At 40.2% G+C, this 26422-nt stretch overlaps 1 protein-coding gene across 2 annotated transcripts; it reads left to right on the forward strand.

Moving 5' to 3' along the window:
* The first annotated feature begins 1092 nt into the window (after positions 1-1092).
* Positions 1093-26422, forward strand: Cxxc4 (CXXC finger protein 4). Of its 2 annotated transcripts, XM_057793438.1 has the most exons (4): positions 1093-1367; positions 1492-1567; positions 4054-5363; positions 22554-26422. In XM_057793438.1, the coding sequence occupies exons 3-4, from the start codon at positions 4311-4313 to the stop codon at positions 22596-22598; spliced, it is 1098 nt and encodes a 365-aa protein (XP_057649421.1). In that variant the 5' UTR covers positions 1093-1367; positions 1492-1567; positions 4054-4310; the 3' UTR covers positions 22599-26422. The 2 variants fall into 2 exon arrangements, with proteins under 2 accessions (XP_057649421.1, XP_057649420.1); XM_057793437.1 differs by lacking the exon at positions 1492-1567.

The raw sequence follows: 26422 nt of genomic DNA on the forward strand, positions 1-26422 counted from the left end.
TTTTTAATGCCTGTTTTTCCAGTGTGTATGTAGTTCAATAGACAGAGAGCGTGTGTCTAGGTTATGTCATTTTCTTTGAGGCAATAGTGAAGACGTTAATTCATAACTGTATTTCTATGAGTTTCGTTTATATGTGATGTGTGCTAAATATTTATCTTTCAGTTTGAAGTATTTTCCCCAGGTGATGAGAAGTAAAATGCTCATCTCATTAATATTAGTTAAAATAGATCATTTCGATATAAAATAAAGTTTGGAATTCAAATTAGGGAGGTGGGATAGACATTTGACTCCTTGGAACTACCAGATGAAATAGTAGTGGGGGAGGGGAAGCCTTATGGGGCAGGGAGACCCGACCCAGACGCAGTGGGAATGGAAGGCGGAGAGGGAGAAGAGAGAAAGGCAGCCTCAGACTGAGATCGGTCAAGCTTCACATCATTTCTTTTTTCTTTTTTCTTTATTTTTTAGCAATCTGGCAAAATAGCATTGCAAGGATTCGAACCACAAGAACATCCGTCCTTTTCTCCCTTCCTAAAAAAAAAAACCCAAAAAACGATAATGATTCTCTTTAAAGTCTCTCCCGGCCACTCCAGGAAGAGCATTTAAAAGCACGCGACCGGGGATGCGAAACTGAGCTTCCCTGCACCAGGCAGGACCTCCCCTCTGTGTCTGGCATGGCTCTACCCAGCTCAGCCAGGGAACCCAGACAAGTTTATTTACACACCCCCCCGCCCAGCGTGCACAAACACACCCGCAGAGAGCGAGGGCGCGAGGGGCGGGAACGCCCTCTTTTCCATCCCTTCCAAACAATTATCTGCCAGAGGAAAAAAAAAAAAAGCAAATCCTCCGCCGCGCCGGGTGCTGGCGGGCGGGCCGGGAAACGTGGCCGAGCCGGCGAGCTGGGGATTTGTGAAAAGGAGCGCTGGCCCGCGTGCGCCTCTTGTTCCCCGTGTAATTTGCAGCCAATCATCGGGAGGTGTCCGCGGCCTGCGTCCTGCTCACCTCGGCGCCGCGGCCCGCCCCCGCCCCCGGCTCCGCACCGCCTCCCTCGCCTTTCTCTGCGATCCCCTCCCCCAGCCACCGCACACACGCACACACACAAACACAGCGAGGGGGGGGGGAGGGTGAGAAAGAGAGAGAGAGGGAGAGAGACTCCCCGGCTCCCTCCCTCCCTCGCACACAGCGACTGGAGACGGACCCGGAGCAACGCGCTGGGAAGAGCAGAGACCACCGACAACAGCCCCGCGCTCTCCCACACACGCTCACACTCGGCGCTTTCCTCTCCACCCCCACCTCCTCCTCCTTCCACCCCCTCCACTAACACCATCTCCTCCTCCTCTCTGCAACAAGAAAAAAAAAGCCATTTACAGGTATTTTTTTTCATCCGCATATTTATTTACCCCACCCCCCCATTCCCAACAGTTTGTTTACAAGTATTAAAGTTGTAATTGGGAGCTGCCAAGACACATCTGGATTTGTGTTTCTTTGTGTTAGGGGGTGATGTGCAACTAATTAAAGGCAGACTGGCAGCGTCTGCAAATTCTAAGGCTCCCCAAATAAAAAGAGACTGGTAAGTGATCGTTCTTTCTCTTCCTCTGGTTTTTCCCCCCTCTCTCTTTCTCTCTTAAATGTTTGCTGTCCGGTGGGATTGTAAAAGTAGATTAATGCTGGACTTCAGCAATAAAAACCCGTGACTGTATTAATTAATTAATTAATTTGCACCCGCCCCTCCTCCTGAATGTTAAATATGACCTTTGATCTCCGTGTCTCTGGTAGACCAGACATACAATATTAGCCATGTACAGTCACATTGTTCAGAGGCAAAGCAGGATCATGAAGTATGGATGTTTAATTTAGCTTTAGTATTAGAACTATAGTTATTGGTGTGTGTTTTATTTTGTTGCTAAATAAAAGCCAAACAATAGCTGTGGCTTAGATACCCTTTTCATGCTCCAGGGATGCATTGATTAAACAATAATGACCTGGATACTAGGCACAATCATTTTCTACAGTTTCTGGTGGCATTGAACCTAGAGGTGGGCAGGGGGGAGGTGGTGGCAATCAGAGAAGCAAGGAGAGCTTGTTTGGAAACACCACACTAAGACTCTGAAAGGGGATATTAAATTCTTTCTTTATATGGAACAAGGTCAAAAGACTAAAATGTTAAATTTCCCCTCTGCTCAGTGTGAGGATGCCTATTGCATGGTTGGCATAACTAGTTTCTAGTGAGTGGCAGTTATTATGGTTTTGCATTTTCAATGTGATTCACAGAAACTGAAGTTGTATGCATATTCTTGCTGTGTCTTCCCCTGAACCCTTGCAAGTATCAAGAATATTTAGCCAGGAGGATTTGGAGGCACCTTTGTATTGTCATCAGACCTCTGAAGGAAGCAGTATTCCCTCTTGTGAAACCACAGAGGTGGTTCCTGAGTGATTAGGGACTTGCTGTGATTGAAGGATGCCTGCTAGCTTCTAATCCAGCCTGGGGGAGGTTCCTTATCTTGATTTACTTTGCCTAATAGGGATTTGTTTACAGGAACCCATTTTTTGGGGGTGCCTCATCCGTCGGTCTTGAAGTTTTCACACTTGAAGTTTGGACATACATGGTTCATTAATCTAATTATAAGCATAATTGCTATAATTGATATGCATTTGAAACTCTTAAAATTTCAGACAGACACTACTAGGCCTTCAGTTAAATTCCTGAACTCCACCTTCTAGCCCAATCTATAGGTTTCAGAAGATGCCAGAGAAAGGTACTCTGGCAAAAAAATAAAAAAAGGGGGGGGAACAAAGAAACTGGTGGTTTGTTTTCTTTTTTCAGGTGAATATACATTTTACATCTCTGCTTTAATTCTTAAATGGCTGTGGGATATCTCTCCTCCTTAATTAGCAACCAAAATACATCTTCCTAAAGCTTAATGATGGCCTGTAAGCAGAGAGAAATGCAAATACCCAGTTAACATTGAACTTTCCTCATAGAAAAAAAATAGCAAAAGGAGGGGAAAAAATCATCTTAATGGTTCTTTAGGTAAACACCACCTGAAGGGAATCTCCTTCCCTTTCACTCTATGCAAAAATCAGTGTTAGTGAAAGATATTTTTGTGTCCCTTGCCTTCCTCTTTTCTTGGGAAGAGACAGCAATCTCCGTTAGAAATGATTGGGGGTATTCTTACAGGGGCAGCAGACAGTTCTGAGCCTGTGACATTGCTTGCATTTGAGACCTCTCTCTATATATTCCATCTTTCTTTTTCTCCTTTCTTTTAAACAAGTAATACACCACCCTCTTGCCCCTGCCAAGCCCCACCACCAAATGGCTTGTACAATTGAGACCTGTCCTTGGTCCATTGAATTAAGACCCTAACAGAGCCAGCTGTGCTGGGATTCAAACTAATGACCACAGACACAGAAGGACACTGTGGCAGCTGGTAGTTCTTTTTCCCTCCCCTGCCTCTTTAGTTCAGATTGTATGTGGGCAGCCTTGTAGCTCTCAGTTGTATTGTGTTTGCTTACAGTTTATGCTGGGATGTATTGTAGAGTTTCTCAGTACTTCATTTGCTAATTTCCTGTGCGTTTTCCTCATAGGGCCATTGCTGTTTTCTACTTTACAGCATTTGCATGCCCAGGCAGCACTTGTTCACACATTTCATGTTTAAATGCCCTCTGCTTATAGGTAGTATCGCCCGCCCTCCCACCCCTGATTTGCATGTCTTTAGCACTCCAATTGCCCTTTTCCCTCGGCGTTTGTCACCCCCGTCTTTCCTCTTTCCTTGGGTACTCTAGCTATTAATACATTTTTTTCTCAGGAGGGTTACAAGAATAGGGGTTGGGGGGAGGAGCTGTATGGTGTGCTGTGGGGAGGGAGGGAACAGGGGTTGGGAGTGTTAGGGGGTGTGTGTGGGGGGGTCACGTCTTGGTGATTGTTATGCAAACGACCCGACTTGAGAACGTGGGAGCTTTCTGTGGTGTCTGCAGTGGGCTAGCGAGGGTGGCTGTTTATTTATATTTAATTTTTTCTCCTCGTGCAGCTCGTTGGAATGACTTTCTTTATTTTAGTTGTAACAGTTGGAGGATAATGCAAAGGAAGACGCTGCCTGGGAATTCACCGTCTGTGGACATGCGCCCCAGAGAGGACTAAAGCAGCCCTCACCTTGCTCTCCCCACCCGGATCCCCCTTTCCTGCCCGGCCCGGCCGGTACCCCGACCCCACCATCACCCGCTTCCCTCCCCCCCACCTCTCCCCCTTTCCCACCCAGGTGTCGGACCAGGCGGTCCCCACTTCCACCCTGCACCCCTTCTTCCCCCCCTGCACCATGAACACCAATGTCTGCGTGGAGCCCGGGCCGAGCCCGGAGGCCCCGGGCTTGCCCAAGGAAAGCCACCTGCCCGAGGGGGCCCTGAACAGCCTTGTGGATTACAACTCGGAGATGGAGCGTTACCGCTCCTTTGCCACCTCCTTCTACAAGACCAACGGGGGCGCCTTCCCGCAGGCTGCCAAGATCGCGCGCATCACCACCCCCATCTTCCCCAGCAGCGCCGCCGCCGCTGCGGCCGCCGCGCGCATCGGCATGTCCCCGTGGAACTGCGACAACGCGGCCACCGCCGCCGCCACCGCGATGCTCTGGGGCAGCGGAGGCAGCGGCGGGGGCGGCGGGGGCGGGGGTGGGGGCGGCGGGGCCGGCAGGAAATCCTCCTCGGCCGCCGCCTCCTCCTCCGCCTCCTCCTCGGCGATCCTCCCCACCGCCGGCGGTGGCGGCGGTGGTGGTGGTGGTGGTGGCGGCGGCGGTGGCGGCGGCGGCGGCGGCAGGACCAGCATGCACCACCGGAACGACTCCCAGCGGCTGGGGAAGGCTGGCTGTCCGCCAGAGCCGTCGTTGCAAATGGCAAATACTAATTTCCTCTCCACCTTATCCCCCGAACACTGCAGACCTTTGGCGGGGGAATGCATGAACAAGCTCAAATGCGGCGCTGCTGAAGCAGAGATAATGAATCTCCCCGAGCGGGTGGGGACTTTTTCCGCTATCCCGGCTTTAGGGGGCATCTCATTACCTCCAGGGGTCATCGTCATGACAGCCCTTCACTCCCCCGCAGCAGCCTCAGCAGCCGTCACAGACAGTGCGTTTCAAATTGCCAATCTGGCAGACTGCCCGCAGAATCATTCCTCCTCCTCCTCTACCTCCTCGGGGGGAGCTGGCGGAGCCAACCCGGCCAAGAAGAAGAGGAAAAGGTGTGGGGTCTGCGTGCCCTGCAAGAGGCTCATCAACTGTGGCGTCTGCAGCAGTTGCAGGAACCGCAAAACGGGACACCAGATCTGCAAATTTAGAAAATGTGAAGAGCTAAAGAAAAAACCTGGCACTTCGCTAGAGGTCAGAGGAGATGATTTCTTGTTTCCCAGTCTTGCCCCCTCCCTCCTCACCCCCTTCTCCTCTCCCCCACAGGGTTTCTTGTCTGGCTTCAAGACACAGCACGCCCTTTTCTGAAGCTTCTTGCAGGTTGTAACATACTGTCATAGGTGGTTTGCAGAGGGCATGGCCTCTACACCACCCTCCCAGCTGCACCTCACCCGGAACCACCTTTCTGCTAGAGGGTGCCCCTCCTTTCTTATCTCTGGAAAAAAAGCAATTGGTCTAGAAAACCGAAGTTTTACATTTGAGTATGGTTAATATTTTTCCCTTGCTGGTTTAAACTGTGCTCTCAGGAAAACCCACAACAAATAGCTCAGCCCCCAAAATTGAACATATCCATCATAAATATATATACGGCTAAAAAAAGACTCACCAGAGACCCAGTTCTAACACTACACATGTGGAACACAACCTACATTATACACATACATGTGTGCATATACCATCTATCATACATATGTGTGCGTGCTGCAATGTCTGGACTCAAAGGTTTTTTTTTTTAATTCTCTTCTAGAATAATTTTTCTCCTTAGCACGATAGAATGTTTTTGTTTATTTTTTGCCTTCTTGATATTTTTTTAAGCAAGCATAAATCTTATAGAGAGCTGATAGTCACCAGCCATTTCGAGATGTTACTTTGAGTAAAGCAGAAGTTATTTACTATTGTGTTTAATAGGTGTTTGATTTTTAAAATATTTTATGTAGTTCCAGAAAAACTCTGTTGTTTTTCCTTTTTTTTTTATCGTGGGTGTTATTGTTGTTTTGTTTTTTACATTTCCCTGGGGTTCTATATCTAACAAAGTAATCTATATTGTGGTTGCAAAATTTACTCTAAACATAGAGAGGTTTTGGTTGATACCATATATAGTAAAAAATAGTTTACTTTTCCTATAGGTTCTTAAAACAGACATCAATCGCTAAAGTAATGCTAAAGTTAGGCTTTTAATTACATTCCAAATTAGGATGGATGGATGTGATGAACATTTTGTTTGATGTCCTAATCAAAACACAAAACGAAGAAATACAGAGTTACAGGCATATTGTTTTGGTGCCATATTAAGGAGGAAATATGGACAGGCAGCCACAGTCTATGATGAAATAGAGTAAGGTTAGCTCCTTGTGCATGAGGGAGACTGGATGATCCATTTAGTGTTTGGGAAGGGACTGTGAACAGAGCACAGGTCGAGAGTCTCTGTCACATCTGTCCTGAGGAATACTTGCACATTCTTTTAAATATTAGGAACATGGTATAGGGATGTTTTCTTTGAATCATTGAGGATTGGAGTTCCAATGAATAAAGGAAAAAGTGAAAGATCTTGCTTCTGGTTTGACTACGAAGAAGATGGGTCATCTTGCTTTGCTGGGTACAAACCGAGGCCAAGGGACTGGAATTCCCAGAGTCAGAGAGAGCATCATGGCCTGCAGCTGCACCACAATACTGCGTGTATTTCCCTTTGGGAAGAAACCATGTTTTCTTGGGAACTTTAATTTCACCACAGCGTGTTTCATTGTTCTTCCTCTGGGTAACTCTGGTCAAGCAAAGATAACAGCAGCCACAGTGCAGGCTCATGCATTTTCTCAGATGGCAAAAATTAACTCTTTTCTGGGGGAGTTAATGTACGATGACTACCCTAGGTCTGTAAGACCATGGAAAATTACAATTGATCTTACATTGTGGTTTCCTGCAAATGCCAGTGAATAGGTCTGTATGGTTTCTGCTTTCTCTCTGAAAAGCAGTGTGCAGTGTTATAGTTCTGGCATTGGTAGGCCTCAGCCTTAGCTACAGTCACTGTACCATCCTGTACACCGCTGTAGGGAATGCAGTGGAGAGGACCACTGAATAAGTCTGACTTATTTAGTTAGTAACCACTCCAGAAGAGTTTGCTATGAGAACTAATAGGCTTTCAGACAAGTTTGTATGCTGGTTTGCTCATCTATTCATATATTCATATTCTCTCTCTCTCTCTCTCTCTCTCTCTCTCTCGTTTCCCACAAACTTCAATTTTTCCCCATGATTCCAAACATCATAGAATCATTTTTACCTTTGAAAATGAGCACGCACAGAAGTTGTATGGTCCCTCAGAAGGTGGGAAGAGCTCGAGAGAGAATGCCCACTTCCCTCTACAGATGTTTTCCTGACTGAGGGTTCCTTCCTACCAGAGCATGGGCTGTGGTTCAAGGCCATGTTCATTAATGGAATACTGGGCAGAACGAAAGAAAAAAGTTTTCAAAGTTACCCTGAGTGTTTACCCAGATCATAAGGCAATACAGTGTGATTGCCTCAAACCCACATGCAACCTCAAGCTACAGTTGTAGGAAGCTTCCAGGGCTGAGGCATAAAACAGCAGAACTTGAGTGGCTGAACCCAAAATGGAAAATCCCCTGCCGAACTGGTTTCCTGTCTCTAATCTGATCCATTATCATCTCAGGAGATGTTTTTGAGGAGGGATGGACTTCTGTTTGAAGTTCTGGACCTGGAACTTAGTCATAAACTTAGTAGCTAATGCTTGTGGCTTTAACTTATGGATACTTGCAGAGTTAAGATCTGCATACTGAACACATCTCAGCTTCTTACTCAGCACTCCAAGCCTGTGTGCTCTCCTTCTCTTTGAGCTGTTCTTGTCTCAGACACTGAAAGCATAGTCAGGTTGCTTTCAGGCTGTGTAAAACAAGTTGAAGAAAGATTCACATGGATGTGCTGGGATTTGAGCCCACATTTTCTTAAGCCTCCTTCCCTAGCTTTCCTTTAAACATGACCTATCCCTGCTTAGTCCCATTTTAAGAGCGACTTATGTTTATAAAACCACTGCTTGTTGACATTCAGGATGGTAGTACCCATTAAATAGTGAGTGCTGGATGTTTTGTGGCCTGCGTATTTGCATATGTCACTGTTCGTTCATCGATCATTATATTATCAAATAGCCACTAATTGTTGAAAGCAGTTGATACAAATGTGTTGTGCTCCTGTGGGACAAAATTTATTTTAAAAATGTATGTCCTTAATTAATATTAAGTCCTAGATGTATTTAAGATTTGACCATGTAGGCGATTACGATATTAAGTTAATTCTTTATCTTGCAAAGGTAATCCTTCAGACTGTACACAGACAACAGTTATTTTTCTGATACAAAGATTTAACTTTTTAAAAATATCCCAATCTAATGTAACTCAGGAGATAAAGTTGCCCCATGGGCAAACCAAGCCTCTTAGTCTCTGAACATTGTTCAGGTGACATGATTGATCTCTGTGGGACAGCATTAGAGACCACACAGATCTGGTTTCTCTCCCATTAGTTGATTTATGGAATTACATTAGTGAAGCTGTGCCTCTGGGGGTTGCCCTGCCCCCACTCCTGCTCCTCCTGCTTGCCACTTTATAGAGAAGAGGTTGAAACACTGGAAAATCAGGGGCAAGGGTGTTTGTTTATTTTCCTTTCTTTCTCTTTTCTCCCATTTAAAAAAAAAAAAGTGTGTTGGTGTACAGAACCACAAAAATGTTTCTAAAAGCTAGCTCAAGATTCTAAGGGATTTGATGACAAACACCCTGATATTATCAAGTAAAGCTAGATAACTTTATTTAGAACAGTGTTCCAGAAGGGGAGAGACATACTAGATACAATTTTAAGTTCCAAGGGCCTCAACCAATGGCAGTTGTGACATTCTGGATAAAACACGGCTGTAATTTGTGCAGAGTGATGGCACCTTCCTGCTAAGGAAATTCATTTGTAGCCCAAATCTAAAGTAGGTGTGTCACTCCAGTTGAAAGACGTAGAGCAGGGAAAATCAGCAAATCACATTTCATAAAGTTTTGAAGTTAAGTGGGTTTTTTAAATACATAGATATGCATAGATAAAACATTAACCCTTCATATTTTAAATTGAAACATATTTTAATTTGTGACCTCATGTAATAATTTCAAAATGAGGTTTCAGTTAAGAATTAAAACATGCTAGTAGGAAATATTTTTAATACAAAGATGCAATATACATTGGCTATAGGAGGGAAAATGAAAAAGTTTCAATGAAATCCAAATAAGATGTTTTTTGTCACATTAGAATGTAACAATCGGATATTCTATGGAGAAGATCCAGAATGGATGAATGATAGGACAATAGCTCAGAAAAGTTCGGTTTTGATCAAAGCCACAAGACACCTTTATCATGACGGCACTGGACTACCCAGTGGACTTCTCTGCCGATTACTAGATTCCGAAGAAGTTTCAGACTGTTTTTATGCTTTCGGTACAAAAGAGCTCTTTTTGTACATAGTAAATCCGTACAACTTTCTGTCGGTTAAAAATAGTTAGTTATGAAAATAGGATTTTATTGCTTCCTAAATGAAACTAATACTCTGATCCATCTAAACAGCATGGAGGAATCTAAGCAGTATTTTATGTGGTAATTAGAAGTAGTGACATAAGATGGGGAAAAAGCCATTTATAGACTGTGCTATACAGGGAATATATTTTGAAACTTAGACATCATCAAACAAAAAAATAAACATTCAGAAAAACAATGAGGAAAACCTTAAATAACATTGAACTTTAGGCTTCATCCTGACCACAGAAAGGTATTTGATGATGAAGGGGATGTTTATTAGTGAGGAAGGAGGCAAAGGTGACTTGACTTGGGAAGTTTCAATGACTTCGTTATTGAATCGCTCTTCTGTGCACCAGTCTGCCTTTATTTTGGATGATGTGGCGGGGATTCTCACAGTCCAGACTTACAGAGCAGGCTAGAACGATTTTGGGCAAGTGATCTGTGAGACTGAATGTTTAAAAATTCTGCAGAAAGTAGATGTCCGCCATGATTTCTCCGAGTGGAACATTGTTTACCTTTGGAAACCGGAGACAGGAGTTTTTGCTCTGAGCCCTGAAATCTTGTTGGGATGTTCATTTTGGATACAAAGTTAAAGATTTATGTATTTTAATATTTCCCAGGAATAGGTGCAAATGTGTTTTTTTCTTTTTCTTGATTTTTATTGAGCTCTACATATTTCTTTGCTCCCCTCCCTGCCTCTCCCATCCCCCTTAATCCTCTCCCAAGGTCCCCAAGCTTTTTAGTACTTGCAGGTTCTCTTAAAATCTATTACTCTGAATATATAGTTCACCTTTACCAGAAAATAATTCACTTTAATTTTGTATTGAAAAACTTTAATAGGATGGTGTCCTATTCAGGACATTTCACATAAGCAGGGTATGTTCCAATTTCTTATACTAAACAGAATACTAAATTTTTTTGATGTAGTCATACAGCAGTATCTAGATAAAGTAATAGGTTACAGTGAAGATTATTTAAATATATTTTCTTCAATGAATCGGTTAAATTATGAAAGCGGAAATGAGCTCAAAATACTTTGGTCGTGTGGTTTTCAGCCATGGGAGAGGATATTGCATGATTTGAAGGGAGGAAACAAATTTTTAAACATTCAGTCTGGAAATTAGTTTTTATAAAAACATCTTTTCAAGAGTATCTTTAGTGCTGTGGGTAAGTGTGTGCATAGTTTTGTTCCTTCAGTTCCGCTTCAGTGTTTATGACTATCTTAGGCTTATTATTTGACATGGCCCTGGTGTCCTTGGCAGTTTCAAGATACCTGTGGAGGGGAGCAGCGGTGATTTTATCCAGGTCATCTCTTGTTCCCTCACCTGCAGAGACACCTGTCTAGAAACTGAACTATCCTGCAGGGCAACTGAAAATCCTCCCTCCGTTCGGCATCGTGGTTTCTGTTTCCTCTTAAGTGATGCTGCATCATACTTCCGATGTGACCACCCTTTAATAATGCTGAGGACTCATCCTGCAGGTCTTGAGAGGATCCTAGCAGGCTTGTTAACTTCTTCTTTAAAGCATTATAAGGAATTTTTTTTTCCTCTGTGAAACTTATAGACTGTGTCTTAGTTTCTTTTAGGAACTTGAGAATACATAAATAGGTAGAAAATCAAGCCTGCTGGCTCTCCCCTCTCCATTTTTTTCCAGTATTCATCTCTACGGCTTCAGTGCAATTTTTTGCTAACAATAAAGTTTCTTTTTTCTAATCACTGTGTATTTTTATGTAAAATCAGATATAAATTATATTCAGGGAAATATAATACTAGTTTACTGGCTTTTCAATTTTTTTGTACTTAAAAAATATTGGGGCCACGTTGTCACATAGAGAAGCTGAAAAAAGTTCTTCTAGTCTCAAGCAACTTATGAAATGAACAATGATTAAGTACATTACACAGCTTCACTGAGGGAGTTATTCTAGATGTCTGTTAATGCAAGGGAATCAATGTAAGGAAAGGGTTAAATGCCGTCTATAAATGCCAGTTAGCTAAAGAACACATTTAGTGCTAAAAAATTGAGATGTATATATTAGTTACACTACTATAGGAACAAGGTACAGGCATGTATTTAGTATACATGTCAGAGAAGTAAATATACTTTGGAAATTAAGAAGTCAGGTGATCACATATACGTGGGGTTTTTGTTGTTGTTTGCTTTTTGGTAGTTGTCCCACACACCCCATAGAAGAGTTTCATGAGATGGTGAGATTGTGGCTTTTTTTAAGGACTGATATAGGAAAGCTAATGTTCTTACAAGGAAAAAGTGAGAGCCCCTAAAAGAAGTAGAATTCCAACCAATGATTTTTTTTTTGAAGAAATTTTAAAAAAATCAAAAGAGGATGCCAAGCAGTATGTAGAAGGACGTTTGTCAAGATGGAGTATTTATTCCTTCATTCTTCCAGAAGTTTGAAATTCTGCAGAGTGGAAAACAGGAGAAAAAGAAGGAACGAAGGCTTAAGATGTGACTAAGACATTTGACTTGAGAGTAAGGTTAAGTGGTGAATTCTCAAGATGGAGAGTTCTGTGTCACAGCTGATGTCATTTTGACTTACGCTTTTGAGTAAGTAGCTTCATCCCAGAGTAGAGCTAAAATTCTTCAGGTGTTAGCAGGATCGCATGTGACTCCCATCTTCACTTGTGTTTTAGCGGGCAGTCTAAAGTGTTGAGAAAAGTGTTGAACAGGGAGAAGACTCTGCTGAAATTGCTTTTCCTTGCTCAGCACACCAGACCTAACTGGATGATTGATAGAAGCATCCAAAGGGTAGAGATCAAATAGGAGAGAACATGATGCATGTCTGTAAAGCAGGAAGAGTGATGGGCATTTCTGTGGATTTCAGCAAATCTGCCAAGTTCCGAAAAAGACCTATTTTCTCTAAAACTTCATAAAGTAGAAACTGATGAAATAACTTTTTTTAAAAAAGAAAGAAAACCACTGAAGTGTAATTATCGGAAATGGGGGTAATTAGTGATGGTGGATCAGTGGTCAAAAAAATTATTGTTCTGGGAAATGACAGTTCTGCGGATATATTTCTGTAGGCGTCAATGAGGTACATAATGATTTTGGTGGAGTCAAGAATAAGAAAAGCTGCAGGACATAGATGGATGTAAAGTCAGTTGCAAAATCTTTTATTAAGTCTTAAATATCTCATATGCTACTTCTAATTCATCGAAAACAAAATAGAGAATACTGGCTCGTTCCCATACCCAAAGAAATATATTTGCTGCAGGGCTGCTTTGTGCAGCATTGGGGATCATTTTGAAGTGTGATCTTTCTCTGGGTTTGCCTCTTTCCATGAACGTGAATTTGTGTGATAATAGGAGTAAGTTGAGCTTGATGCCGACTCTTTCAGGCCACAGGTGACAGGATGTGAGACTAGTATGGGCGTAGTATATCAGGGGTCCAGGAGACCAAGGTGTTGGCTTCTCATTAGAAGTAGAATAAAGTAGAATGGGACAGAAAATATATGGATGTGCTGCAGCCAGTGAGAGTTGTTAAGTTGTACTTTCAGCTGCATTAGGCTGCCGTGTTGGCCACTTACAAATAAAAATGGGAAAACATAAGCAATGTCAATAATGCAACTGAACAAGTTTATAGCAAGGGAGGAAATTATCCTTTGAACATTTGTTAGCAAGATAAGGAGTAAAATATAAGTGTTTTAAAAAGTGGCATGCTTTGATTCTTCGAGGGAGGCCTCTGCTTGTGTTGTGCATTCATGATCCTGCTAAGAGTGTGGTTAAACCCTTGATAAACTACATTAGCTAAGCCTAGCTGTTGGCGGGGGCTGCTGCTTTCTAATGGCTCTCTGTAAGTTCTGTAGACGCACACACACGCATACATGTAGCTGCAGTGTGTGTCCCGGCTTAAAGAACCATTTCTTATTATTCCCAGCTGCCCCCTGTCTGTACCTTTATGATTCCCTAACTCTAGGGTGTAGCTTGTTTTTCCTTTTACTCTCACCCTACTCCCAAACAAACACACAGAGACTTATTCTTACTTATGAATGCCTGGCCTGGCCTTACCTTAGCCTGACTTCTTTTTTTCTTCTTTCTTTTTTCTCCTCCCTCCCTCCCTCCCTCCCTCCCTCCCTCCCTCCCTCCCTCCCTTCCTTCCTTTCTTTTTTTTTCAAGACAGGGTTTTTCTGTCCTGGTTTTCCTAGAACTTGCTCTATAGACCACACTGACCTCAAACTCATTGAGCTCTGCCTGCTTCTGCCTCTTGAGTGCTACGATTAAAGGCTTCTAAGCAGTTTTTCTTTACTTAAATTATATCATCTATTTCTATTCTATACTTTTCTTTCCTTCAGCTCCGTGGCTGGCTGAGTGGTTGTGTGGCTGGCCCTAGGCATCCTCTTCTCCTCTCTTTCTCCTTTTCTCCATTCTCCCTCTTCTTGTTCTTCTCCTATTTATTCTCTCTGCCTGGCAGCCGTGACTATTTCTCTCTCCTGCCTAGCTATTGGCCGTTGAGTTCTTTATTAGACCAATCAAAGTGTTTTAGGCAGGCAATGTAACATAGCTTCACAGTTTAACAAATGCAACACAAAAGAAAGCAATATATCTTTGCATCATTAAACAAATATTACACAGCATAAAAGAATATAGTGTATTGCAAATTAATAATTTTCTATAATGCTAAGTCTTAATCCAAGGTTCTTAGTTACTTATTCTTATGTTCAATTCCCATCTAGGAAATGAAGCAAGTGTAAATTGAACAGTTGAAATTTTAGATGACTCTAGCACACATGTGGGCGTGGCTCCCCTTGGCTGGATAAAGACACATGGGGATTCATGATGATAACAGTGCCACTCTGGATGGTACATATGTTATATTAAGATTTTTTGCTGTGTTTCAAGGTGTGTGGTTAGGTTCTGTATAAGAGCAAAGGAAATGTTGGAAGAAACAAAGAAAGGACAGGAAAAGCGAGGAATACACACAGGCTACAGGATTGCTGCAGACTGGGAAAGCATTGAGCTATTTTAGGTCACTCTTGAGTCTCCTTATATCAGACCAGAGAATGTTAATGTTTTACAGTCTATGAGAAGATGGATCCTGCATTTAGACCCACTAGAACCATTCAGAATTCTTTTTCTTCATTCACCACAATGGAAAAATTATTTCCAGGGAAATTAGCTCATCTTAGCTTTTCTTGCCTTTGCTGAATTCTCTCCAGCCCTCCCTTCCCTCTTCTCCTTTCTGATCTTTTCCTTTTTAAGGATAAAAATCAACTGTTCAGTTAGAAATATAGTAAGGCCATGGTGAGAAGACAAATCCTCCAAACTAATGATAGTGTTTAGGGAACTTAAGGACACTAATTTATAAACAACCAAGCACTCAAGCATGTTAGCATAATCTTAAAGGGGTTATAATGAAAGTTCCTGGGCAAATACTGAATTGAATACATAGAAAAGATTCCATAGTGATGGTGAAAAGATTATTGCTTACTAAATATTAACAAATCCCATACCTAAAAATGTAGGACTATTAATTTTCTCTAAGAGTTACTGTGTTTGCACAAAGATGTAGAAAAACCCACGAGTATTTTCTGAGGATGAAGTTAAACATATAGACTGGAGTGTTCTCTGATGTGTGATACTCTGTCAAGGTCATGGAATCCTTCCTGTGTGTATCCTCTTAGCATACGTGAACTCAAATATCTTACCAGTAATTGAGGACACATGTAAAAACTTGAACAATTTAATTAAATTAATTCTTGGCTTTATATTATTTATTTAAAAATATTAAGAAAAATGAAGACGTCAGAATAATTGTGAACATATTTTGTGTTGAGAGCCAAGAGGAGAGAGGAGGAGAAAATATTGGGAGAGCCAGGCTACCAAGTACTCATGGTATTCTTGGAAGCATGCTTCTAACCAAGTGAACTGTTTTGGTGATGACGTCTAATTGGTGGAACTACTTAGAATTAATGTTCTTTGAATTCCTCTGAGCAATTTAAGCTCATAATACCCTTGGGGGGTTCTGGGCTGGGTCTGTGTCAGTGGCTCAGTGTTACCTGAGGAGGTGTTGAACAACATGCAAGTGACCTCAGTCAAAACATTACTCATCTTTTATATAATATCAAGCAATAAATATTTCTCCAGAGCCCAGGTCAATAGGAATGAAAATACCATAAGTAAGATGGGCTATGGATGATGATTTTAACTATTGCATTTTATTCTAATAAAATTTAGAGACTATTCAAATCTAGCTTTGATAGCTTAAACATCTTAAGTTCTATAAGTGATCGACAGTTTTCTCATGGTTATACAAACATCTCTTCTTGTTTTCAGTAAAAGAATGGTGAGCTTGATAAAAATCCATGGTTGCAACAAAAATTTACCCCAAATTTCAAAATTCTTCAACAACTTCATCAGTTTTTAAAATAACTAATTTCACCTAGAGGCAATAGTTCAGACAGGAATGTGCAGAATAGCATCAGGGAGAGATTGAATTATTAAACTTCCAGTGTGTGTGTACCCAGAAATATACTCTAAGCCAATAGCCAGATGTATTGATATGGACCCATACTCTAATACAACTTGTGGATTTATAAATAAGATTCTGTACACTTAAACTATAAACCGTAGAGCTTAGATTTCATTAACCTAACTTTTACACATTTATTTGTGTGAGATAGTTTCATATAGCCCAGGTTGGCCTCTAACTATAGCCTGAGACCACCTTACATTCCAGCTCCTCCTGCCTACATTTCCAAAATGCTGAGGTGCACACCGCTATGGTCAGCTAAATTATGCAGTTAGATTGAAGTTATTATATGCAATCATTATTGAAAAATATTTTTTATGAAAAATACTTTTAAAAATCTGTGGGCCATTTAAAAAAATGACCTGTTTCTCTACAACATGATGCTGCTGTATCATGGTGGTTTCTTTCTTTCCAAGAACATTTTCATCACTGAAATACTCATTTGTGTCACAATAAGTAATTGTGGGCTGTTGTGGTTTTAACTATTTTTTAACCAAATTTAATTATATGTAGTATTTATCTAGAGTCACATCTAAAGAAGTTAGTTGTATTAGCTACAAGGGATAGAAAGTGTATTGCCCTTTGGGTTCATGGATTCCATGTGTCATTTTTCTTCCCCCTGACCCCATGGCTCCTGAAGTAAATGTCTCTGCACCCTGTTTCTCTAACAGACACTACCACCATATGCATTTAGCCTGGTTTGCCTTCTAACATCACCTCACCTTTGGTGGTGGTACTGAGGGTGGTGCTACCAATATAGGTAGGAAAACAAAGCAAGAAATTCATTCCCAAGGTAGGAAGAGTATAGGAGCAATACCCACGGGAACAGAGCCCGAGAACGCCAGTGCTAGTTCTTCCCCGGTTCTCAGTTTCAAATGTCAGATTGTCAAGTTAGAAGCCAGGAAAGGTGAATGCACCTTATAATCACCCGTTCTTTATTTAGTGCCTGTCCTTCTTTAGCTATTACCAGCTAGTGGTAATATTACAATAGTTTTTATTTACATCTAAATATTGACCAAAATAAGACTTCATTATGTCAAATAGGGATGTGTTAAATGAGTCAACTGTGAGAGAAATGAATCAGATTTGCTAGACATTATATACACACTGCAGGGGTATTGCCAGGCCTAAAGAAGAAAGGTGAGGTTCAGTTTAAAACTCGAGAGCTGGGAGAGGCGACTGAAGTCTGTAGTCGCAGTGCTACACAGGCTGTGGAAGGGGGGGTCTTGAGTTTTAGGCCAGACTGGGACCTGGTGAAACCTTACTTAAAAATACCAAATAAAATAAAAGAAGGAAAAATGATAGAAAGTAGCCGGGCGGTGGTGGCGCACACCTTTAATCCCAGCACTCGGGAGGCAGAGGCAGGCGGATCTCTGTGAGTTCGAGACCAGCCTGGTCTACAAGAGCTAGTTCCAGGACAGGCTCCAAAAAACCACAGAGAAACCCTGTCTCAAAACAAACAAACAAACAAACAACAACAAAAAAAAAATGATAGAAAGTGAAATCATATTCTAATTCGTATATTTTATAGGTTATTTTACTATGAAGTTATTTTTGTTTATCAACAGTGCATTTCAAGGCATCACACTGATCACCGATCATAAATTCATAGTTTTCTCATACAATGATCATGCTTTAACTATACTTCCTAGTGGCTCTATAGTAGTAGACTATGCTTTGTTATAGTATAATATTAAAATGAAAGCATAAAAGACATTTTTGTTGAAATCTGGAGAAATACTCAGCTTTGCTAGGTCTCACTTTACACCATAACTATTCAAAGATTTTTTATTTATATATAAACATATTTTCATATCGATAGTATTGTACATGCAATACAATGTCTCGTACCTCAAAGCAGATTTTGAAATTTGCTAGGAATAAGTTCAATGTATCTAGTGGTATTTTAATGTTATTTTATAGATCCAAGCAGAAAAAAGGGAAATTTTCATTACCAAGAACCCTTTTGCTTTTGTTTATCAAAAAAAAAAATCTAAAGTTGAGAAGTTTCATTTAAAGCTAGAAACACAAACACACATGCACACACACACACAGAGTCAAATGCAGAAAGACAGCAGTGGGAGTCTATTGCCTTTTGTCTTACTCATTTCTTACTCATTTATGTAATTTTTAATTCAGATTTTCAGGGATTCAATAAAATCTTTAAATTGTGGTGCTAATATGTAGGCTCAAATATAGCAAAAATTTCAAAATTCAAGGTCTAAGATGCCTCTGAGTCTAAGAATCTCGTGGTGGCTTTCACACCCCAGAAGATCTCAAAACAGGTATTATTGGCTCTGGTCAGCCTGAAATTCCTTTGACTTTGTCTGGAAAATATTCTTCATTCACAATATGGGAATCAAAAAATGATTTGGTGATGTGTGTTCTCTTAAGATTCACCAATAAGAACATGGATAATTATTTTTTAACCAATGCAAGAATAATGTTATTCTCAAATTCTAGCTCTGTAAAATCATGCGTAGACCTACCCTGATTCACAGTCAATCTGTGAAGGCCTAGGTGAATCGTGGGAATCTTTGTTTTAGAAAGTAATGCAAACAAACACTGGCAAATTATTTAACATTCTCAGCTGAAAATTGTAATGCCATGTCTGTTATCTCAATGTAGAACGTTATGCATTCTGAGGTGAATCTCAGTGCCAAAGCTCATCTTTAATTTGGTCTTTGAAACCTAAGATCTAATGTCATTAAGAAATTTTAAATATACCGTGATAAATACCACTGCATTCACATCTATCTGTGGCATCTAGATCTAAAATGACTAACCTCCACAGTCTCGCTTGCACAGTTTCGGGTGCTCCACTTGTCTCTTCCAAGGGATGAATTTTCCTTCATCTGCACATACTTCTAACAGGAATGTGCAGGTAAACACTTGACCTGAAGACACTAAGGTACCAGTGGTCACTTGACAGGTGCCAAAAAAAGAAACCTTCTTAAATTCTCAAAGCAGAACTTGGGGCGTTTGCATTATTCGAGGCTGGTTTGTTTGCTCTTCATTAGTCAGTTAGCAGAAATTTATACTGAAGTACATTTCACCATAGACCATATTTATTGTAGCTTTGTAGGTGAACGTAAACTGTATTTGGAGTTACATTCATCCTGTCATTCCATCGTTGAAGGACATTCCTTTGCTTTGAAGCATTACTTATGGGATAAACACACGCCCTTCTTTCTAGCTTGAAGGTCATTTTCTATCTGACCTCTGTCAGAAGAATTCTTTACAGCATGCTTTATAGCAATGCCAGGGAGAGGGACAGTGCCGTGGAGGTGGGGACATACAGACTTCTCCCCAGATCCCTTGGGAGCCAGGCTTCTCACACCTGCATAAGTAGTGAAGACTGCCTTAAAGAACATGATCAACACCATTCTGTTCGTTACCTCCCGCCCCATTTCCTTCCAGGGCAATCTGGTCCTCCTGTCAGGATAACTATCCCTTGCCAGCATCACCGAGATCGACAGTCATAGTAATCTTATCAGGAGTGCGATTCCCCAGCTGGGACCTTGAATTTATCTAACTTGGAGGTAGCTGGTGAGGGCATCTAATCCCCTGTGTTGATGTGCTGAGCTTCCAAACAATTCACAGTGGTCCTCTTACGAAGATGACCTCGTTAGTTGACAAAGTCAGGAAGACGTGTATCCAAATGCGACAGACTAATTAGAAACCTGTGATTTAGCTCAGTAGTGGTATGAAATAAGGGTTGCTTCTAGCTGCTTGTCGATAACTCAGCCTCATCCTCAAGTAAATTTCCAGTGAGCCAAATGAAAACTGGACAGAATGTTAGAGGTGACAGCCGCTGTAACCCCTAGACGCTAAAGAGTTTTGCTGTCTTTTTAATCCTAAAATAAAGCTGACGGGGAAATCGTAAGTTTCTAGTAAATATTTGATAATGTGTTTCAGTTACTGCACTGATGGTTTTCCCAATTTTTCTTATGTCTTTTAGATGATTCCTTAACCATTTTTTTTTTTTTTTTAAGTTTCATGACTTCAAAGATCTTAATGTGAAGAAAAGTCATTTTTAAAAACTTTGCTGCTTACCGTCCCCATCCCCCTGGCTGGGGCTGCCTTCTGACCTCCCCACAATGCACAGTGCTATAACAGAAGAGCATCGCTGGGGTGCTAGTTTATGGCAGAGACCATCACTATAGAAACCTCTGCTTCGCTTCTCTCATGTCTCCTCCTGTTTGATGAATTCTTAGTGCTGGCAAGCACTGAGAGAGGACCATCTTTTCCTTACAAAAGTGACCTTTGACTCTAGGTGGCGTTTTTAAAGCTTGCTTTCACTAAATAGTGCAAATAAAACTGAGTAGCAGGAAGGGCTAAAGGAAGTTAGAAAATAGATTTAAAAGCATATCTAAGGCATAAGGACTCAGCTCATTTAAAAATCGTCCTCTGTACTTTTTTCTGTTTATCTTCATAAACATATCTGTTTATCAAGATACAGGATTGTATAAGTATATATTTATAAACTTGTTTCCAGTTGGCATCTGAGAGTAAGTTGGCATTTCTGTCACACATATACACATAAATGTGCATATATATGAATATATATGCACATGTTTATTTTTCATATGAGAATCTGAGTGTAGATATATAATTGCATGGATACACTTGATTCTAATGTATCTTGTTAAAAATGACTACTTTTTTATAAATAAACTTACTTATATGGATTTTTTTCTTAGCTGGCATCAGAAAGCAAGGTGGCATCTGGTAGAACTTTTCAGTTTTCAATTCCTGCATATGTGTGTGTGTGTGTATTTGTGTGTGTGCCATGTGAGTGCCTATGCAAAGTATGAATGTTAGAATGGGTGTGCTGTGTTTCTTATTGCTTTGTGTATTTCCCTCAGTAATGACGAAGTAAAAGTAACTAGAATTATAATTATTACATTTAGTATTCAAAGGCTGAATTTAGAAAGCAGTTAAGGAGTTTTTCCACAAACAACCAAATGATGGAGGGCCAGTATTTACAGTGAGCTGGCGAGCACAAAACCAGTTAAACCATCAGTAGAGGAGTCAAGACCCAGTATAATAGGTGCTACTTTATTGGGTATAGTAGACCTTTTTGTGCTTTGAGAAGTTACAGTTTAGTGCTTTTTATATATGCATGCAAATTTGAATTATGTAATTTATAGTAAACTAATTTGCCTTAGTTGAAGTTTTGGTTGTTCTTGAGAGCAGTTTTTAAAAACAATTGCAAATGCCGACAGTACAAATGGAATTTGCCTTCCAAAACTTATTCGCTTAAACTTCTTTTTTAACAATATTTTAATATAGGCTTAAGCTCCAGATCTAAGACAAAAATAGTCCCTTGGAATAAAGTAAGATACACCCAAGAGCATACGTTTGGGATTCTCAAAGGAGAGTAGTCTAAAGTCTGACTGATAACGTACTAGGTTAATAAAGATTTTTATCTTCAGTTAACATTTTTATGAAAAGAGAACAACAACCAAATTTTTTATGTATGAGAAAGAAAGCCAAAGCCAACATCCATTATTAGAGCCTTGTGTACTATCACTTTTCATTGTATTCTATTAGGAAATTCAAGTACTATGAACATTCTCTTAAGATATATACAGCCACACGCATGCACACACACAGTGTGGATGGCTGGCTGGTAACATCCATTTAGCATTTCAGTTTGCCACAATAAAGAAATAATTCACTCAGTTCTGACGTTAATCTTGCATAGATTGAATATGTATGTATTTGCCGCAACTTTGTACATAAAACTTCAGGTTACTACCTGCTGACATACTTGTTAGTGTAATGGGTGGAATAATTTAGTCGTAGTCACTTTGGCTGTATAAAAGGCTTATATGTAGCGCACTGAAGATGGCATGCATAGCTAGCTGGTCATGAATTTTTGCGATAACTAAGATAATACAAATGAATATCATGAAAGATCTATTTCCTAGGCATGATGAGAATGTGCCATTTCTGTGTAGACACACAAGATGATCAACTGAAACGGATGTGGCTTTTCTATGAGGGAGCTACCGGGTTTACATACAGTTGCTCTTCCTAATGGGTAATAACCTTGAAACTTCCATTTATTCTGATTGCTACATATGTCACAGGATGCATTTCCTGTGGTTTAGTATATAATGTGTTTCAGTCATTTCAATCAGTATTAATTTAATTAGTATTAAATTGAATAGTATGATTTTTATATTTTAAGGTCGAAAGTTTCCTCTTTTACTATATGTTGCTGCAATGTTCTCATGTTGTGTATGGTTGACTAAAATTATTGCTGAAGTGTAAAGGAGAAAAATCTAATATTATATTGACATGAAAAGAAAGCTTAACCTGTTTTCTTGCTTTTTTTTATAGAGAACACCTGTTCCCAGCGCTGAAGCATTCCGGTGGTTCTTTTAAAGCAGTAGTGTATCTTATTTTCAAGGCATTTGGAAACGAAGGGCAAACTAATGTCTTGTTTTAAGAAACCACTTAGTCCACCATTGAAGAAAATATCCAGAAATTATTTTCATTTTATGTATAGGGATTTCTTCAAAAAACAAGAGGAAAAGAAAAGAAAAAAAGACATAAAATTAACAGGGAAGCTTGGGGAATTGGCCAGTCTATTTACTTTCAATACACTGATTCTTCCTTTGATGTAATTCAGCTATACTAGTGAAGTTGTTGTCTATTTTGAAAGTGGCTGTAAAAAGAAAAAAATAAGTTTGGGTAACCCCCGACTGTAAAATCATGTATCTTTGCAAAGTACATATCTATACTTCATTTTCAAATATATGTGATTCAGTACTGTAAACTGTACAGATAGCAGCTTGTATTTTGTGTGTTTAGACACAAGGAGACAATCATGTCTGAGCATCTATGGAGATTAACAGTTTGTACACAACAATATGGTTCTGCAAGTTAAATCTGGAGCAATAAATTTTAGCTTTAAATATATTTGCCAGTGGTTTGTAGAAGCAGTGGCAACACTGGTGGTAATTCATGCATCTTTCTGTAGAGACTCGGTGGCCGGTTTTACAAGACTAAGAGATAACGCTGCATCCAGCAGTTACCTTCAAATGTGTCAATGTAAGAGGGAAAGCTACTGTGAAGGTTTCAATGAATCTTTTGAGCACTATATTAGAGTAGTGGTTATGCACTTGCGTTGCTTACAAACGAGCTGTACAGAGGGTATACCCCCAAATACTTAGTGTAGTTGACTTGTTTGGGTTGCACTGCAAGGGGAGTACTCAGAATAGTTGGGAAATGCAGAATCAGTTGTATAAATTTTTTAATAAAAAAATTGTTTCCTAGGCCGAAACAGATCATAGAAAGAGACAGTCATGCCTGACAATTTTTTTTTTCCTAGCCACGCACAGGCTGTCCAAGCTTTTTGGTTATTTGTTTATTCTTTTGCTTTGGGGAGGGGTAGGAAAGATAAAAACAGAAGGGTCTTCAAATGTTTTAATTCCATGTATGGCATTGAATGGGCAGGTTGGAAACAATCCTTGAATGCATCAAAGCCTGCTTTAAGGCATGGCTGGGCATATTTTCAAGTTAAAATTAATTAAAGACATTCATTAAAGTGAGGTGGTTTTTTGTTTCTTTATCTTCCTTTCCATAGCCTCTCAGTTGGATGAGTGTTCTTCCCCGGCCTCTCTGAGGAACACCCATTGCTTCCATTCCCCTTCTTATCCCAGGATGCTTTCTTTCCATAAAGCAAGGCCACAGTGAGAGGAATTTCATAAAAGACGAGACAGTTGACCCCCAAGATGCTTAGAACCCAGGAGCCTCATCCTGTAAGATTGGATTTTCCTAGGACAGTTGTATTTCTTAAAGGATGCCTATCCCATTAAAACAAATACTTTAATTTTTTTTAAAAAAATTAGACTGTAAGGATCAGTTTCAGGAATAAAACATAGTTTAGTAAAACACACATAGAATAGCAAAGTTGCCATATTCTCACATCTTTGTTCTATCTGCCTGTCAAACTGGTGAGTGAGAAGGAAAACAGAAAGGTGGTGGTAGAGCAGCGAGGACTTCAAAGTGTAATGTGCTCCGAAATCTTTTAGTTTTGAATAGGAAATAAGATTACAATTTTTTTCTAAAGGCGGGTCAAGTACAGCGTCACTGGGGCACCTTGATGAGGGCAGAGTGGGTTTGTATGACGCCAGTGTGGGATGAATTACCTAGCTAGCGTACCAACGCCTAGTCTGCAGTATGGTCAAGCAATCTCTGTGAGGAAAATGCAGTATGTGTTATACCCGCCTGTGTTTGGAGAAAGGAATGGAATCATCAGAAGCTAAAATGGACTGTATATTTCTTTTGAGATAGCTTTCTACTCCATGTGTATTCCTTAGAGGGTTGGTGGTTATCATTTCTGCTTCTGCTGTAGGACCAATGAATGCTGTGTGAGTTCTTCATTGTCCCATTGTTTCTTTTCTTCTCTCTCTCTCTCCCTCGGTATTTACAATTTTTATTTTACTTTACTCTTATTTTTGCCAATGTGTTAACTATGAGTATGTGGAAACTTACTTTCACTCTTGAATGGGAAGCTTCCCTTGCATTTGTAAAAAAAAAAAAAATGATTACAAATGAAACAAAGTTCTTTTCAGATGTATTAGGCATACAATAGGGACCTCATAGCAACATATGGACAGTCAAAAACTCAAGATGGTATTGCATGTCTTGATGTATTCTGGTTTTTAGACTTTTGTGTTTTGTTTTTTTAAGACAGTGAATATGTGTATTGTGAATGCGTGTTTCATATGGCAGTTCATTTATTTTTAATGAAAGGAATGTGTTACTATAATGAGCAGTGTGGCCTTTTTCTTTAATTCTTACATTTTGTTATTTACGGTAATTTCTTTTATGCCACATACTTTTTATATTTCCCCTTAAGCTCAGTTTACAAAATGTAGGGTACATACACAGTTCTCACTGGTGATGGTAGAGGAAGTATTCTAGATTCCCTCTAGTTCTCTTTCTCAAGTGTCAGTGTACAGACAACTTGTAGCCTTAGGGCAGTGACTAAAAGGTATGCATCTTCCTTATTCCAAAATATAAATGAAACATAACCTTTAACAGTTGCTCACTCTATGTTTCATTCTTCATATCAAGGAAATTTAGAAATTAGCCATCAGATTGTAGGTTGTCTATATACAACTTAAAAATCACACCTCAGATATTGCTAAGGTTATTAGAGAAATTCACAAACACTTGAGTTCAGTCATCAGTGGATGTCTTGTCCTGGCAGCATTTGAGAGAAGCACAGGAGAATATATGGGCTATATATACCCACTGTACTAAATAAATGTTCCTCTTAGCTAGCCCTCAGCACTCTGGGAATATTGTAACACAGAGATGCCTTCTCTGACCTTCAGACTAAGGTGAGTTTCTTTCTAGTGGCCTCCATCTGTCCTCATACAAGCAGAGGCATGCTCACAAAGTAGAACCGAATCCATCCATGGGACACAAATAGAATCATCGTCCTCCTAAGACATGCAGATATAAGAAGTCTCCTGGTTGCTTAAGCCCCAACCTTCAGTTTCCTTCTGAGCGATCTCAGGGTGTGGAAGACAGTGGGCTTGCCATGACTTAATATTAAGTAATCACTAAAAGAAAGAAACGTTCCATCCCTTGTCAGAACCACTGGCATGGACGTTGTGCAATTAGTGCTAAAGCACAGAAAGCCTTGAAGCTGATAGTATCAGCAATCAAAGAATGAAAAGAGGGGCACAGTTAAATGAATGCATGATTCGGGGTCAAATATGTTGGGCAGAGAGCTGTAGTGGATCTTTGATCATGGTGAGGTTCACAGCAATAGCAAACAGTTGGTTCCATGTAGCAGATAAACGTTTCAGATTTTGCTTTTATTCCATTTGGCGTTTCACACTGAGATCTGTATTCCTAGTGAATGGAGCACAGCTACTGTGTTCCGAGGGATCCCATTTCACGATGGCCAAATAGATATTTCAGGACGTGGGTCTCAAAATGTACTCCTTTTCCGGTGTCCTCCCATTCCCAACTGTGCAGTTATCGGTTACATTTTCTAATAGATATTTGTGTAAAGGTGTATGTAAGCGTGTGCAGTTATTTAAAAAAGCAGTTTTGGAAAACAGTGTATTTATTGAAGAAAAAACCACTTATGGGGCATGTACAAAACTGTAAAAAAAAATTAAAAATCACTTCAATTTGCCCAGTAAAGTTGTTTTTGTGAAATTTCTGTGTTGTTAAATAAAGGA

This window comes from Chionomys nivalis, chromosome 18 (assembly GCF_950005125.1).
Source record: "Chionomys nivalis chromosome 18, mChiNiv1.1, whole genome shotgun sequence".
NCBI classification, from domain to species: domain Eukaryota; kingdom Metazoa; phylum Chordata; class Mammalia; order Rodentia; family Cricetidae; genus Chionomys; species Chionomys nivalis.

Bases quoted from the DNA above. Each gene is read 5' to 3' on its own strand.
- Cxxc4 (XM_057793438.1), top strand. From the start codon at position 4,311: ATGAACACCAATGTCTGCGTGGAGCCCGGGCCGAGCCCGGAGGCCCCG. The intron at 5,364-22,553 runs GTCAGAGGAGAT...TTTTTTTTATAG, and splicing joins AACCTGGCACTTCGCTAGAG to AGAACACCTGTTCCCAGCGC.